This window comes from Cyprinodon tularosa, unplaced genomic scaffold, assembly GCF_016077235.1.
Source record: "Cyprinodon tularosa strain WSP-4 unplaced genomic scaffold, ASM1607723v1 ctg586, whole genome shotgun sequence".
NCBI classification, from domain to species: Eukaryota; Metazoa; Chordata; class Actinopteri; order Cyprinodontiformes; family Cyprinodontidae; genus Cyprinodon; species Cyprinodon tularosa.
The window spans coordinates 251568-268853 of record NW_024039325.1 but is presented as its reverse complement, the minus strand read 5'-3'; the positions used below and the strand labels follow the sequence as shown (position 1 = coordinate 268853).

General features: G+C 42.6%; 2 protein-coding genes across 2 annotated transcripts; both read left to right on the top strand.

Annotated features, from left to right (window-relative positions):
• Nucleotides 1-1056: 1056 nt before the first annotated feature.
• LOC119797486 (chymotrypsinogen 2-like) lies at nucleotides 1057-4034 on the top strand. Its single transcript, XM_038306569.1, has 7 exons — nucleotides 1057-1209; nucleotides 1343-1446; nucleotides 1907-1986; nucleotides 2057-2135; nucleotides 2206-2386; nucleotides 3587-3720; nucleotides 3812-4034. Exons 1-7 carry the CDS (start codon nucleotides 1158-1160, stop codon nucleotides 3971-3973), a joined length of 792 nt encoding a protein of 263 aa, XP_038162497.1. The 5' UTR covers nucleotides 1057-1157; the 3' UTR covers nucleotides 3974-4034.
• A 9807-nt stretch (nucleotides 4035-13841) lies between these two features.
• On the top strand, nucleotides 13842-16902 carry LOC119797487 (chymotrypsin A-like). Its single transcript, XM_038306571.1, has 7 exons — nucleotides 13842-14002; nucleotides 14136-14239; nucleotides 15090-15169; nucleotides 15240-15318; nucleotides 15389-15569; nucleotides 16447-16580; nucleotides 16673-16902. The coding sequence occupies exons 1-7, from the start codon at nucleotides 13951-13953 to the stop codon at nucleotides 16832-16834; spliced, it is 792 nt and encodes a 263-aa protein (XP_038162499.1). The 5' UTR covers nucleotides 13842-13950; the 3' UTR covers nucleotides 16835-16902.
• Nucleotides 16903-17286: the final 384 nt, after the last annotated feature.

Below are 17286 nucleotides of genomic sequence, written 5' to 3'. Positions count from 1 at the left end.
ATAAAAATGTGCATAGACTTTAAGCATTCACTTCCAGAATCTCAAGGGGTACAATTATATTAGTTAGGATAGGATCTTAGTTTAATTATCCATCCCCTTCGCTTTGCGCTTTAGCACTTCCCCTGTTGCTCCAGGCTGGGCTAACGTCTAATCTGAAGCTTCTAAAAGTCTCTTTGTTCTTAACAAAATCAACACAGAGAAAGTAATTAGTTCAAAAGCCTGGTGTTTTTTTCTTCTTCTTTTTATAAATGTGTGCATTTATCTCCTTGTGTTGTACTGTATAAAAGTTTGTTTGGGACATTTTAGTCACACAATGCAAAGCTCCAAACTCCAGAGACATTTATGCTAACTGTTTTATATAAATGCAGGTCTTTGCAGAATTGATTGAAAGTAAGGGGGACGTGTTTTCTCTCCTTTCTATCTCTTCTTTCTTTCATCTTTTCTCTTTTTTTCCCTTTTTCCTTTTTCTTATTCTGTTTTTCTGCTCTATTTACATTGCAGTGTCCATATAAACTGTAAAACTTCCTGCATAATTATAATAAAGCAATTTATATGCATGAAACAAGTGGAGCAATATGGCGATAGCCGTACTGCTCCACTTGTGAAAGTAAAATCTGTTGGGCTCTTTTTGGCATCAAGACAATTATTCTTATTGCCACATTGCCAGACAGGACACTGTAAAAAAAAAAAAAAAGAAAAGAAAGTAAGAAGGACGGCTGATGAGCATTTTATTGATTGCAAGAGGTTTCCAACAAGTCCTGGTTGTGTTCTGCTGGTCTTTGCTTTATATCTCTAGAATAAACAATAAATTGGAGGAAAGAAGTCTTTCCCTCATAAATGTCCTGTACCAAAAATATATGGTTCTGCTGTTAGAATATATTTATTAAATATATGGATATATTCAAGGAGATTCTTTAATAAATGAATATATATCCATGAATAGAAACCTAGTTTTGTTTTAAATAAAATAAAACTCAGACTTTATGGACTTTGTCTCAGTGTGACCTTCATGCTCCTGTTTCATCAGATGGAAAAACACCTGCATCTGTCCAAATTCCCACCGTCCTCCGATAAGATTTTCCTACCGTCCCGTCCAATCACATCGCTTCACTGATGTATAAAAGTGGCGGTTCCTAAGGGGTCAGCATGATCGAGCCATGGCCTTCCTGTGGATCCTCTCCTGTCTTGCCTTCGTCGGCGCCGCCTACGGTGAGACTGGTCTTCATCACCAGACTTATTCTTTCTGCTGTAAATCATAAAGACGTCCAGCATAGGTTGGAGGGGAAATAAGCAGTTTGGGTTTGATTGCTGTTGTTTAATGATGTAATGATGTTTTCATAAGGTTGCGGCACGCCCGCCATCTCTCCCGTAATCACCGGTTACGCCCGTATTGTAAACGGTGAGGAGGCTGTTCCTCACTCCTGGCCCTGGCAGGTGTCCCTTCAGGTAAACAGATGAACGAATATATTTCATTATTTAGCTTTACTAAATCAGGGGCTATTTATATTTTCCATATAATCCCCACTGATAACAAATGTTGGTGCAACACAAGACTCCAGCATTAATACTCATTCAACCTCCTAAGACATCTTCCTGAGCATCATATGTTAGTATGAATGAGATCAAAGGGGAAATAATTGCCTTTAAATTTTGGATTTTTAATCAGTACATCTGAATACAAAAGCAAACCAAGTTTTTAACGTCAGGTGTTTGAAATTATCCAGAATAAATTACTTCCCTTCAGAGTTTTAATGACCGTGGTGAAAATGGGGTGAGACCTCATACTCAACTATGTAATTTGGACCTTTTATTCCCAGAAAACAAAGAGTCTAGTCTAGACCTTCAGAGAACAAAGATTTTTAACCACAGAAGGACGAAATGATCAAATCTGAGCAATGTGTTCCAGGACTGGACTGGCTTCCACTTCTGTGGAGGTTCCCTCATCAATGAGTACTGGGTAGTGACAGCTGCTCACTGCGGCGTTACGTAAGCACTACGCACCTAAAATCTGCTTCCGTTCAGTAGAAGTGGTCTAACTCTTGGCGTTCATCTGCAGGACCAGCCACCGTGTGGTCCTCGGAGAACATGACCGCTCTTCTAACGCAGAAAGCACCCAGACCATTAGGCCTACCAAGGTGAGTGGAAACCCATCACGGCATGCGGTCCTTCCCCTCAACCATCTCTAATGATGTCACTTCCTTTCAGGTGTTCAGACACCCCAACTACAACAGCTACACCATCAACAATGACATCACCCTGATCAAGCTGTCCAGCCCCGCCCAGATCAACCTTCGCGTTTCCCCCGTCTGCATGGCTGAGACCAGCGATAACTTCCCTGGAGGCATGACGTGTGTGACCACTGGCTGGGGTCTGACCTATTACAATAGTAAGAGCTTCCATCAATCAGAACACCCTGACTGAGATGGTTCACCGTCTGTTACAGACCTGAATGTTGTTCCCATGAAGGAAACCATGTCTTCATGTAGGTCAGACTATGAGTTCAAGCTTTTACAAACAGAACACCTATTATTCCTCACCTTCATCCAATAATCATCCAGCAGGGAAGTCATGTGATCATCTCGTCCTCATCCTACATCTCTGAACTAAATAGAGATAAAAGTATGAGGTCATAGTACAGATATGAACAAGAGAAGTTCTATATTAGAACATTAAAATATCATCAGCAAAGATAATAACACCAGAAAACTGTTTATATCTAAAGTGTTTTTCCCAATATAAGTTAAAAAGGTAATAAATAACTTTTAAAATCTACAGTAGAAATATGCAAATACAGGTTTTTTTCAACAAGTCATATACAGATATAAAGAAGATTAAAAGTAGACTTTAAAGGAACAACCTGTAATCTTACAACATCACAGAACATTGACTAAATTAGAGTTTTACCAACTTTTATTTGTGCAAACCTGCTTTTCATTCCCAAAAGCATTTAAGGAAACAGACCATGAAGTTCCCTGAGGTCAGTTACTACATATTTTTGTGTGGTAATTAAGGCAAACTTAGGTTATGTCAACTAAAGTTGTTTAATATCAACGGAGGCATTAAAGTAATTAAAAAGTAATGAGATAAGTGGCTTAAGTTACATCCCAGTACTCCTTATCCCAAAGTCTTTCGTTTGAAAGACCTCCAATTCTTTTCAAATGTTTGATTTAGGTTGAGGAAATTAGCTTATCAACTATTGTATGTATTCATTCTTTTGATAAGGAGCTTGTTTTATCAAACTCAACAGTGGAATAGAACTCAAATCCTGAAGGACAGAAAGCTTCTAGATGTGATTCTACTTCGACACAACTGACCCTAATAGGAGCTTTTTAACAGAAGTTGACTTGTGCTTGTTTTGTGTCGTAGCTATTTAACTCAGCTGTGGACACGGCCCATTAAATATCAGCTTCATATCAGTTTATGAAATATCGGTTCATGTTTTTAGACCTTCAGTTCACATCTTTGAGAAAAGAGAAGCCTTCTAGCTAACAGTGATCAGGTTTATTATCCAGAACTTCCCAGCCAGCAGAGGGCGATCTTGTTCCTGTAATAACTGTCCTGCTGACTGTGTGGTGTGTCTTTGCAGATAATGACACCCCACCCCTGCTGCAGCAGGCCGCTCTGCCCCTGCTCACCAACTCCCAGTGCAGCAACTACTGGGGCAGTCAGGTCACCGACCTGATGATCTGTGCCGGAGCCTCTGGAGTCACCTCCTGCATGGTGGGAGCTTACTTCCTGTCAGGTTCTTGTTAGCCTGTTTGACCTCACAGTTTTTATTTACCTGCTGGGGTGTCGCTGTTCTTCTTCTCAGGGCGACTCTGGTGGTCCTCTGGTCTGCCAGAAGAACGGCGCCTGGACCCTGGTGGGTATCGTCTCCTGGGGAAGCAGCCGTTGCTCCACCAGCACCCCAGCTGTCTACGCCCGTGTCACCAAGCTGCGTGCTTGGGCCGACCAGATCATTGCTGCCAACTAAGCATGCTGAGCAACGTTGACAAATTTCCACCTTAATCTTTAATAAAATCCACAAACTGACTAAATCTGCTGCCATGCGTGGTTCTTCTTCTGCAGACCCTCATCTTCATCAGTCTGATCATCTCTCACTGAGTGCCATGGTGACGTTAGAAATAAAACTCACAATGAAAAAAATGTCCATCTACAAGTACTTACATTCAGTAAATATGCATTAAAAAACAACAAATTGGACATAAATGTTGTTGTCCATATCTATATACAGTGCTCTTATGACAGCATCATTTGAAATAAAAACTAACACAGGGTCAGTGTTGTATTCAAAGAAATACAAACATAAAAAAACGAAAATGAACTAGAATTTGGTTTTATATCATGACTTATTGCAAAGCAGACCCCCTTTTATAGCTGAACAAAGAGAAGCAGTTCTTGCTTTTCAGATCTACCATAAGGTTCTTCAGCCATGGGTCTCCAACCTTTCCCCTTAGTGAGCTACCTTCATTTACCTACAAACTACGTTAGCTACTCGTCTAACACTACGCTACTGCCTGAACAAAATGCATGTCTGTTCAGAAAACAGATTCTGAACTTTAAACATCAGAACATGCTATCTTTAAAGTGATTCTTGATTCAATAGTTATCCACATGTTATCATCTGAAATCACAACCAACAAATGAAATGAAACTAGCGAGGAGTATCTTGGAGCGTAGCCGCTCAGATTCACTCCGATAGACTCAAGGTGTTCATCATTCAGTCTCGTCCTGAACTTGCATTTGAGAACATTAATGTTCTAAATAGCTGTCTCGAATAGGTAAATAGACCCAAATAAAGCACATATTTTTAATGCCACCTCATTGAGAAGTTCATTTGGCTCTACAAGGATCCAGAAATTAACAGAATTCTTCTGGGACTTAAGATGCAGATTAGTTTGCAAATTCATAATTTCAATTACCATTTCAGCAGGATAAATGCAAAATAAATCAACCATCTGACGTGAAACCTCACTGGTAGGTATCCAGAGGCGTGCACAGACATTTTGGGGGACAGGTGCTCAGGAGGGAGGGGGGGCACTTTTTAGAGCATGTGGAACACTTAATTATAAAAAAAATACACACGCATGTTGAATGAAATTTGACTTTTATTTGTAACATTCTCTAAACGTGAGTTTTCAATGAAAAAAGTCACACCACCAACAGAACAGACTAAAGCGTACTACTTGCTCATCTTTCATCTGTTCTCCCTCACCCATCTGTTCTCCCTCACCCATCTGTTCTCCCTCACCCAGGTCTTTTTCTGTCTGTGTCTTTGTGGCACCCGAGAGGTGCGATCATCTTAAAAAAAAAACATAAAACCAAACAGACTGCGGCAATTGTGAGCAGAGCTTTAAAAAAGTTTAATCGATTAAAGTCCAATAAAAAAGATAAAAAGATAAGTTAAAAGGAAAAAGATTAAAAAGAAAGATAAAAATACAGACGATGAAGAGCAGCAGAGTCAATGGCCCAGTCTGTTAAAAGACGCGCACTTGGCGAGTACAATGGAGGGCACCGTCCACCCCAGCGCTGGATCCTCGTTCCGGCACGCTGCGCGTGTGGGCCTCTCCAGCATAGCTGGCCTGCGAGGTCACCTCCAACACGCGCCTCCACCCCAGCGCTGGATCCTCGTTCCGGCGTGCGTCTCTGTACCTCGCTCCGGCGTGCGTCTCTGCACCTCGCTCCGGCGTGCGTCTCTGCACCTCGCTCCGGCGTGCCTCCGGCCGTCAGTCCCCAAACCTCTCCCGCTGCTTCTCTCTCACCCGCTCCGTCCGGCTCCCTCCATGATCGGCCTTCCCATGTCCGGTGTGTCTCTCCAACCAAACAGCTGCCTTTTTAAATCAGCGTCCCAGTCGGCACGCTGCTTGGTTGATGGGGAACACCTGTGCCGTTGCTGTGGGCGTGTCCAGGTGTGAGTGGTAATGTGGCCTCCAAACAAAATCCAAAAAAAAAAAACATGCAACACACAAAATTGAAAACAAGCAAACAAGTTCAAAAATAAAGAAAATCCAAAATTAGAATACATGCAATAACTTAACAAAAAGGCCACATTACCACATCTTCCCTGAACTCTTCCTCATCTCCTGTCCTGGTAGATGTTGATGGTATAGAGCTTCCCTGCTGTGACTGGCTACAATATAATAATAATAACCATCATGACAATAATAATAATAATAATAATAGCTTTAACAAATATGCCACATTAGTTTAAATATTGGGCTATTAGGGCAACATGACTGGAAGTCTTGTCACGTGGATATGACTTATGGTAGCCTACAAAATAATAGCTATTTTAATACCTGCTGATTTTGTACAAACCACTTAAAAATAAAATGTGAACAGCTTTTAAGATTTTTCAATACGATTAACCCTCCTTTCTTGGCATTGTGCTGCAATTACTAAATCAATATACAATTAGGACAATAAAGAGACCAAAATATGTTGATTTATGTTGCCTAACAAAACCCATACAACAGAAAACGTTTGTCTTAACACATAGATTTGCAATTGCAAACTCTTCCGAAATTATTTGTAGCCTATGTGGTCGTCCTCACGTTATCTGTCATTGACTTGGGCTACAGTGTAAAACTTTATCTAGCCTAACTAGTTTATCAGGTGACCAGTCGGCAAAAATGCTTGTTTGGTGCTGCTGAATGAGACATTTTAATGCACAACAAAATGATTCTGCTTGATCTGTATATTACCTGGCTAATGGGGCACGGGAGAAGCAGCCTGTCAGCGACCGTCCCTGCTATCTGAAGACGCTTACTGAACTGCTATGATGCTGCGCATCTGGCATGCCCTGCGGCGACCGCGCGAGTTCACGTGACAAAGGAAGAGAGATAGGCTGGTCGGGTGCGCGCAAGGAGGTGGCTCATTTCGGGGCATTGTTTCAGTCGTTATTAATGGCTCAGGTTTTCAAAAGATTATTTCAAAACCGACATCGATAAAATCTTAATAATATTGATAATAAAAAAAAATAATTAAAAAAAACGAGTTTCAAAAGGGCCTTTTCGTTGATAAAGGGCAAACTTCCTAGTGCTTTAGCACTACCTAGTGTCTATGTATGCACGCCCCTGCTGGTATCAACATCCATGAATGGATTTGCGGTAAATGTCACACAGGCTGCTGCCTGTCAAAGTCACTAAATCTGTCTAAAAGCTCTTGCTTAAGCTTTGCCAGAAGATCACAATATTTATTAACAATCAAAGCACCTGTTCACCACAGAGGGAAAGTGTGTCATGAGGATCCAGTATTCTATTCAGTTTATTTCTATAGCTCCAATTCACATCATGTCATCTCAGGTCACTTTCCAGTTCACCAGATCATCCAGTCAGATTGATTCAAAGTTTTCTACCTAAGGAAAACCAGCTGATTGCATCGACTCATTGACTCTTCAGCAATCCCTCACACTAAGCATGCTTGTAGCGACAGTGGAGAGGAAAAACTCCCTTTGAACAGGAAGAAACCTCCAGCAGAACCAGGCTCAGTGTGAGCGGCCATCTGCTGAGGCCCACTGGGGTTCAAGGAGACAGAAGCAGACATAGAAAAAGAAGCATAGATACAAAAGGCAACTGTCAACCAGCTCCACAGGCGGCCCTGTCCAGGAAACACACAGCCAGGCAGACGAGCTCCGAGCCAGCTCCCATGTCAGAGGATGAAGAGAGCACATCCAGTTAGTCACAGTCAGAGAAACAGGACTACACTGGAAAACAGGCCAAGCTCCAACATCTAGAAACAAAGGTGTTGATGGCAGCAGCACAGCTGATATTTCTCTCCAGGATGAAGTCACAGCCAAACAGGAACAGACCAGATGAAGCTACTATGAGAAAAAGCCGTCCTCAAGTGATACAGACAGTGGGACGTTTAAAAACGTTTTTTCAAACAAACAGAATAGATACACGGAGCTGTGGATCTGCAGATACGCAGTGGCCAACAGCAAGTTCAGGCAGAAACGTTCAGCTGGAAGCAGGCAGGCTCAGTAGTAGAGAGGCAGAAATAGACAGGACATAAGGAAGCTATGGAAATTTAAATTAGTTCCCTCCCCCGAGCCAAAACAGGAACAGGGCCTGCTCAGTGGACAAGAGCCAGGACACGATCAGGAAACTCCAAAACAAGACTAACACCCCTCTCTAACCAATGGCCTCCGAGAACGAGCACATAAACTGTGGAAATCAGCCATGATCTCCAACTAAACCTGAAACACACAAACAGACATACAATGATCTGGCCCAGATAGCTGGGCTGAGTCGTATATAAAGCAGCAGGAGCAGGTGGATAAGATGAATGATAAATATTAACCGGGGAGGGTTAGGCACATGAGTAAAGAGATCAGCTATTAGGGCAGGGAACATGACAAAGTGTTGCAACCTTTTGATTTTAACTTGCTGAATGTACGTCAGTGTGGCGCTGAATGGCCTGACAGCACTGATCATGTCAGACACATTCTTGTCCTTGTCTTGTAACTGCATGTTCAGTTGGCTGATTTTATTCATCACATCTGTGAGAAAGACAACATCAAGAAGCCACTCTGCATCCGTTAATTGTTGTATCTTCTTCTCTACTCTCCATAAAAGTCTTAATTTCACCCAGCAAAGAAAGAAAGCGCTGCAGTACCTTACCGTGTCTTAACCATTTCACGTCGATATGAAGTAGATCCTCATGGTGTGCAGAGCGCTCTTCTGGGATGAACTTGAAGCTCTGGTGCTGCTTTACCTTAGCTGCAAAGCAGTTTATAATCTTCACAACGGGGCCAATTATTTTGTCAATATCAAGAACTTTAGCACAGATCCCTTGTTGAAGTATAATGCAATGATAGTTCGTAACTTGGGAAAGTCAGAGTGTGCCCTACAATACATTACACTGTGTGCAGAATTATTATTGTATTTTTGAGGATTATTTTTATGATCGGGCTGCATGTGTTCTCAATCAACCCAAAAGTGTTAGGAATCCAGTTTGTGTGGGTTGTGTGTTGTTGGTGTTTTCTCCCTCCACCACCAGGTGGTGCCCGGTTCTCGTTGGCCCTTGCACACACCTGCGGATGGTTGGCTCATTATCTGAGGACTCTTAAGCTGCTGACTGCCACTACCTCATCGCCGGAGTGTTTGCCAGTTTTGGGTACTCTAGCCAAGCTGAGTTTAGCTGAGTCTATCCGAGTCTTTTCTCTCTGAGCTCTAACCTTGTTGTTTTTTGTCTTTGCCTCTCGGCAGGAAGTCATCCTGCAAACTGGATGTTTTGGCCTTCTCCCCCTGGAAGGATCGTTTGAGCCTCAGAGAACCAACCTAACCTGAGTAAAACCTGTCCCCCCTCCAACGAGTCAACCAAGTTCTAGAATAACCCACACAGACTGGATTCTGGGAAGGACACCTTTTTCTGGAAACGTGAGTCCCGTTTCAGTCTTTGTTTTTGCAAGTCGTCCAAGTTTCCTACAGAACCTGAACTAAACTCTGAACTTCCCTTCTCACTTCTAGTTCTGGTTCACCAGCGTTCTGAGTAACTCTGGATCCACGCATCGTGCTCTTAATAAACCTGTTAAACCTTTTCTCTGGTTCTCTGAGTGGTTTCCTGCATGTGGGTGGCTCCTTAATATCAAACTTTAATATTTTTGGAAGTTGATGTGTATTTTTTTAGATTTGGCCATTTAATTAGGATGTCTGTGTGTGCAGGTAAATATTACTGTGCAGAATTATTAGGCAACGTAATAAAAATCAAATATGTACCCATCTCACTTGTTTATTTTCAGCAGGTAAACCAATATAACAACTCAAAATTCAGAAATAAACATTTGCGACATTAAAAAACAAAACAAAAAAACTCAAATCAGTGACAGATATATCCTCCTTTCTCCGCCATGATGCTCTAAATCCTTCCATCCATAGATTCTGTCAGAGTCTTGATCTGTGTGTGATCCTCATGGCGTGCAGCAGCCTCCCTGTTTTCCCTCCCTGTAGATCTCACCTTTCATGAAGGACCACAGGTTCTCCATGGGGTTCAGATCAGGTGACCAAGGTGGCCATGTCATTATTTTCTCCTTTTAGCCTTTTTCTGGCCGCCACACAGTATTCTGATGCGTGTGACGGAGCATCGTCCTGCAGGAATATCAGGTGTTTCTGGAATGATGGCGTCTTCTTCTTGCACTGCTGTTTGAAGAAGGTGTCTTCCAGAAACTGGCAGTAGGTCTGGGAGTTGATCTTGACTCCATCATCAGCCTGTAAAGGTCCCACAAGCTCATCTTTGATGATAGCAGCCCATAGCATTACCCCACCTCCACCTTGCTGGCGTCTGAGTGGATAAGGAACTTGCTGCCCTTTACTGGTCCAGCCTGGTGCCCATCCATCCATCTGGCCCATCTAGACTCTCTCTCATTCCATCAGACCCAAACACCTTGGAGGAATCAGTCTGCAGAGATTTCTTGTTCCAATCTTGACGTTTTATCTCGTGCGTCTTTTTCAAAGGTGGCCTTTTTCAGCTTTCCTTACCTTGGCCAGGTCCCTGAGGATTGAGCACCTTGTGCTTCTCGGCGCTCCAGACATGTTGCAGCTCTGAAATATGGAACAACTGGTGGCTAATGGTTTCCTGGCAGCTTCACGCTTCATCCTTCTCAATTCATGGGGAGTAATTTTGCGTCTTCTTTTTTCAACACACTTCTTGCGCCCCTATTGGCTATTTGCCATGAACCGCTTGATTGTGCGATGATGATCCCGCTTCAAAAGCTTGGACATTTCCAAACTGCTGCACCTCTGAAAGATATCTGACAATTTTTGACTTTTTAGAGTCTGTCAAATCTCATTTCTGACCCATTTTGCCAAAGGAAAGGAAGTTGCCTAATATTTAAGCACACCTTATATAGGGCGTTGATTTCATTAGGCCACGCCCCTTCTCATAGCAGAGATGCACACCACCTGATTTACTTAGTTGATAGTTGGCTTTCAAGCCGATACAGCTTAGAGTAGGACAACATGTATGAAAAGGACGATGTTGTGGAAATAATCATTTGCCTAATAATTCTACACACAGTGTATACACTACTGTTCAAAAGTTTGGGGTCACATTGAAATGTCCTTATTTTTTAAGGAAAAGCACTGTACCTTTCAATAAAGATAACTTTAAACTAGTATTAACTTTAAAGAAATACACTCTATACATTGCTAATGTGGTAAATATCTAACTAACTATTCTAGCTGCAAATGTCTGGTTTTTGGTAGCCTCGTGAGACCATGCTGATCTCGCGAGCTTTAAAGGTTTCACTCGCTAATCAGTCTGGAGACTCTCCATTAAAGAAAATTTGGAGCCGTTCACCAAACGAACGTCCAATCAGCGTTGGCTTTGAGGCGGGTTGAGGTGTGACGCAACGAGAAGCGCGACAGTTCAGTCTAAAGAACATGGCGGCTTCGGCCGATGAAACTGGCGTTAGCGTGGCTATCGAGCAAGTTTTATCGGAATTACAGAGTATTTCTTCACTGGAAGAAGAGCAAAACACTGCTCTGGAGGCTTTTCTCAGAGGAAAAGATGTTTTTGCTCTCCTCCCGACTGGTTTCGGCAAGAGTTTGATCTATCAATTGGCTCCTCTTCGTCGTCGCTCTGTTAGTACGTCATATGCTCTGTTGATCTGATTGGTTTATTTGGCCCGTCTATCACCAACATAGGCCAATCAGCTAACCAGTATTTTCGCCCCTTCCCAAAATTACTTCAATGGAAGGTTTCCAGATGGATATGCACCGGCAGAGAAACTCTCCAGAGTTTCAGGTATTCAGGCAGGATCAACCTGGGAGGCAGAGAGGAGAAAAACGGGAACAGGTTTGGTTCGCAAAAGTCAGAGATCACAGACAGGCAGGTTGGCTCAGGCTTGCTAACCGTTACTGGCAAACACTCTGGCATTGGAGTGAAGCCCTCCTCCTCCTTAAGTACGGATCTCCTGATGAGCCGATGAGAGACAGGCGGTGCGGTGGGCTCATGCTCCAGGAGATCTCGTGTGCCCTCTGGTGGAGAAAGTGGAGAAACCTCCAGATCCCAACAGTGTGCAGAATTATTATTTCATTTTTCAAGGATTATCTTTATTATTGAGCCACAATTGTGTTCTCAATCAACCTAAAAGACTCCTTAATATCAATATATTATTTATGGAAGTTGATGTGTTTTTTTTTTAGATTTGGCCATTTAATTAGGATGTCTGTGTGTGCAGCAAATCCATCTGGCGGAGTCAGGTTAGGTTTTTGGTGCAATATCTACATAGGTGTATAGAGGCCGATTTCCAGCAACTATCACTCCAGTGTTCTAATGGTACAATGTGTTTGCTCATTGGCTCAGAAGGCTAATTGATGATTAGAAAACCCTTGTGCAATCATGTTCACACATCTGAAAACAGTTTAGCTCGTTACAGAAGCTACAAAACTGACCTTCCTTTGAGCAGATTGAGTTTCTGGAGCATCACATTTGTGGGGTCAATTAAACGCTGAAAATGGCCAGAAAAAGAGAACTTTCTTCTGAAACTCAACAGTCTATTCTGGTTCTTAGAAATGAAGGCTACTCCATGCGAGAAATTGCTAAGAAATTGAAGATTTCCTGCAACGGTGTGTACTACTCCCTTCAAAGGACAGCACAAACAGGCTCTAACCAGAGCAGAAAGATAAGTGGGAGGCCGCGTTGCACAACTGAGCAAGAAGATAAGTACATTAGAGTCTCTAGTTTGAGAAACAGACGCCTCACAGGTCCCCAACTGGCATCTTCATTAAATAGTACCCTCTAAACACCAGAGTCAACATCTACAGTGAAGAGGCGGCTGCGGGATTCTGGGCTTCAGGGCAGAGCGGCAAAGAAAAAGCAATATCTGAGACTGGCCAATAAAAGAACAAGATTAAGATGGGCAAAAGAACACAGACATTGGACAGAGGAAGACTGGAAAAAAGTGTTGTGGACGGATGAATCCAAGTTTGAGGTGTTTGGATCACAAAGAAGAACGTTTGTGAGACGCAGAACAAATGAAAAGATGCTGGAAGAATGCCTGACGCCATCTGTTAAGCACGGTGGAGGTAATGTGATGCTCTGGGGTTGCTTTGGTGCTGGTAAGGTGGGAGATTTGTACAGGGTAAAAGGGATTCTGAATAAGAAAGGCTATTACTCCAATTATCAACGCCATGCCGTACCCAGTGGACAGCGCTTGATTGGAGCCAATTTCATCCTACAACAGGACAATGACCCTAAACACACCTCCAAATCGTGCAGGAACTATTTAGAGCAGAAGCAGGCAGCTGGTATTCTATCGGTAATGGAGTCACCAGCGCAGTCACCAGATCTGAACCCCATTGAGCTGCTGTGGGAGCAGCTTGACCCTATGGTACACAAGAAGTTCCCATCCAACCAATCCAACTGGTGGGAGCTGCTTCTGGAAGCATGGGGGGGAATTTCTCCAGTTTATCTCAACAAATTAACAGTTAGAATGCCAAAGGTCTGCAATGCTGGAACTGCTGCAAATGGAGGACTCTTTGACCAAAGCAAAGTTTGATGTAAAAAAAAATCTTATTTCAAATACAAATCATGATTTCTAACCCTGTCAATGTCTTGACTCTATTTTCTATTAATTTCACAACCTATGGTGGTGAATAAGAGGGACTTTTCAGAAAAACTTTGTTTGGCTGACCCCAAACTTTTGAATGGTAGTGTATATATGCACTATGGGGGGATGCATGGAGAGGGAGATTTTATAGTTACTTTAACTCAATATATATATCCATGAATAGAAACCTAGTTTTGTTTTAAATAAAATAAAACTCAGACTTTATGGACTTTGTCTCAGTGTGACCTTCATGTTCCTGTTTCATCAGATGGAAAAACACCTGCATCTGTCCAAATTCCCACCGACCTCCGATAAGATTTTCCTACCGTCCCGTCCAATCACATCGCTTCACTGATGTATAAAAGCGGCGGTTCCTAAGGGGTCAGCATGATCGAGCCATGGCCTTCCTGTGGATCCTCTCCTGTCTTGCCTTCGTCGGCGCCGCCTACGGTGAGACTGGTCTTCATCACCAGACTTATTTATTCTGCTGTAAATCATAAAGACGTCCAGCATAGGTTGGAGGGGAAATAAGCAGTTTGGGTTTCAATTCTGTTGTTTAATGATGTAATGATGTTTTTATAAGGTTGCGGCACGCCCGCCGTCTCTCCCGTAATCACCGGTTACGCCCGTATTGTAAACGGTGAGGAGGCTGTTCCTCACTCCTGGCCCTGGCAGGTGTCCCTTCAGGTAAACTCACATAAACAAATTAATTCTATTTAGTTGCTGTAGTTTTCTAAATAATTTAAACTAATAATTATTGCTGGAAGCTCAAAGTTCATTTTAATGCATAATCAACCATCCTTCACATCGTCCTGAGATTCATAAGTTGCACTGAATGAGATGAGAGGTGATTTGATAATCTTTAAATTTTAGAGTTAATTTATTCATGTGAAAAGAAAAGTCAAGTTTTTTTGCAGTTATTGAAGAGCTGCAGGATTTAATATTTGATTTTGAAACATTTAGAAACAATAATTGAGTAGATCAGGTGTTATCCTGGAGTTTTTATGGGCATGGTGACAAATAATTTCAAATTTAGACTTAACTATATGAATTATATTGACGTAGATAGAAGGTTCTTTCAAATCAAAAATAAAACTGCACTTTGACCTTTTATTTCCCAGAATACGAAGGGTTTAAATGACAAAAATACAGCATTTTTTATTTTTAAGGGGGTACAAAGAATGTAAGATTGTAGTTCTTAAGCTAAACACCACTGATGCATCAGATGCTTAGAGATAATTTTCAGCTTCAGCTCCTCTGTAACTGAAAATCCTCTCACCTGCTCAACGGCGCATTGAGCAAAACAAGCTATCGCTTTGTACTTTTAATAAACATGCTGATCAAATAAATACACAAATCTTTTTCACAAATTGAACCCGAACAGTAAATGGCTCTTATAGCTGCTTTTTAGTAGTAGCAGCTCTAACGCTGGATTGTCCTCCTGCCAGAAACTGGGATTCAAACCCAGAATTCTTAATGACGATGCAGATTTAGCCGTATATTAAAAAGGTGCTGAAATCTGAGCAATGTGTTCCAGGACTGGACTGGCTTCCACTTCTGTGGAGGTTCCCTCATCAATGAGTACTGGGTAGTGACAGCTGCTCACTGCGGCGTTACGTAAGCACTACGCACCTAAAATCTGCTTCCGTTCAGTAGAAGTGGTCTAACTCTTGGCGTTCATCTGCAGGACCAGCCACCGTGTGGTCCTCGGAGAACATGACCGCTCTTCTAACGCAGAAAGCACCCAGACCATTAGGCCTACCAAGGTGAGTGGAAACCCATCACGGCATGCGGTCCTTCCCCTCAACCATCTCTAATGATGTCACTTCCTTTCAGGTGTTCAGACACCCCAACTACAACAGCTACACCATCAACAATGACATCACCCTGATCAAGCTGTCCAGCCCCGCCCAGATCAACCTTCGTGTTTCCCCCGTCTGCATGGCTGAGACCAGCGATAACTTCCCTGGAGGCATGACGTGTGTGACCACTGGCTGGGGTCTGACCTATTACAATAGTAAGAGCTTCCATCAATCAGAACACCCTGACTGAGATGGTTCACCGTCTGTTACAGACCTGAATGTTGTTCCCATGAAGGAAACCATGTCTTCATGTAGGTCAGACTATGAGTTCAAGCTTTTACAAACAGAACACCTATTATTCCTCACCTTCATCCAATAATCATCCAGCAGGGAAGTCATGTGATCATCTCGTCCTCATCCTACATCTCTGAACTAAATAGAGGTAAAAGTATGAGGTCATAGTACAGATATGAACAAGTTAGTTCTACATTAAAACAGTCAAATATCCTCAGCAAAGACATTAACACAAAAAAGTTTATTTCTAAGATACTTGAATATAACTATAAACAGTCAAAAAACAATTTATGAAAATTTGGTAATGATCCAGATTATGTGAAAGTTTAAGCAATAAGTTTTAGTCAAACTTTGGGGGTAAATGGGCTGCATGGTGGAGCTCTGCAATGTTTGTTTTTTTTTATTATTTTTTTTAGCATAATTTGAAATAATAAATGGGCTGAACTTGTAGAGCACTTTATCAAACCAGAGAAGTCCAAACGCTAGAAGCTAGAATTAGCAAAGGGCCTTTTCACCACCAACAGCTGGCAGGACGGGGGAAATTTTTTACCCAAATGCAGGGCGACTGTGACCAAGTGGGGGTGTTGAGCAGGCCTGCACCTACAGGACCGACCCCCCCTGACTTACAGACGCCCCCACAACAATATCTCTGTAAGCAACAAGGGGCCATATTTACTATCAAACATGCAGACCTTTAACCAGACTGACCAGTTAACCCAGAACTACCTACCCAGCCAGCAGAGGGCCATCTTGTTCCTGTAATAACTGTCCTGCTGACTGTGTGGTGTGTCTTTGCAGACAATGACACCCCACCCCTGCTGCAGCAGGCCGCTCTGCCCCTGCTCACCAACTCCCAGTGCAGCACTTACTGGGGCAGCCAGATCACCGACCTGATGATCTGTGCCGGAGCCTCCGGTGCCTCCTCCTGCATGGTGAGAGTTTCATTCTGATCCAGTTCTGTTACCCCTGTTTGACCTCACAGTTTTCATTTAACCTGCTGGGGTGTCGCTGTTCTTCTTCTCAGGGCGACTCTGGTGGTCCTCTTGTCTGCCAGAAGAACGGAGCCTGGACCCTGGTGGGTATCGTCTCCTGGGGAAGCAGCCGTTGCTCCACCAGCAGCCCCGGAGTCTACGCCCGTGTCACCAAGCTGCGTGCTTGGGCCGACCAGATCATTGCTTCCAACTAAGCATGCTGAGCAGCTTTACTCCAGATCCAACCTGATCTCCAATAAAACACAGAAACTGTGAAAAAATATGCATCCATGTGTGGTTGATCTTCTGCAGACTCGCATCTTCATTGGTTTAATCATCCCTAACCGAGTTCCTGTGAAATCCAGAAAAATAAAACTTCCTCCAAACAGAACAGAGGAATATTCAGACAAATATTGATCAATTTGGCATAAATAAGTATGAGCTTCTGGCTGGGGACTTTTCCAAACTAAACACAAATGCTACAAAATATGTCAATAAAAATTTTATTTCAGAATATTTTCTTAGTTTTATCCTTATTCCATTATTTTTAAGTTTTGTAAGTATGCTCATGAAGGTTCTCAGTCATCCAGGTCATAGTCATTCCGTAAAAATTCAAAAAATATCCATAGGATAAGTCTATAAAGACTCAAACTCACTGCGGATCCAG

Coding starts and splice junctions, on each gene's coding strand:
- LOC119797486 (XM_038306569.1), top strand. CDS start 1,158: ATGGCCTTCCTGTGGATCCTCTCCTGTCTTGCCTTCGTCGGCGCCGCC. Junction 2,387..3,586: donor GGGTCTGACCTATTACAATA/GTAAGAGCTTCC, acceptor GTGTCTTTGCAG/ATAATGACACCCCACCCCTG. Junction 3,721..3,811: donor CTGGAGTCACCTCCTGCATG/GTGGGAGCTTAC, acceptor TCTTCTTCTCAG/GGCGACTCTGGTGGTCCTCT.
- LOC119797487 (XM_038306571.1), top strand. CDS start 13,951: ATGGCCTTCCTGTGGATCCTCTCCTGTCTTGCCTTCGTCGGCGCCGCC. Junction 14,240..15,089: donor CCTGGCAGGTGTCCCTTCAG/GTAAACTCACAT, acceptor AATGTGTTCCAG/GACTGGACTGGCTTCCACTT. Junction 16,581..16,672: donor CCGGTGCCTCCTCCTGCATG/GTGAGAGTTTCA, acceptor TCTTCTTCTCAG/GGCGACTCTGGTGGTCCTCT.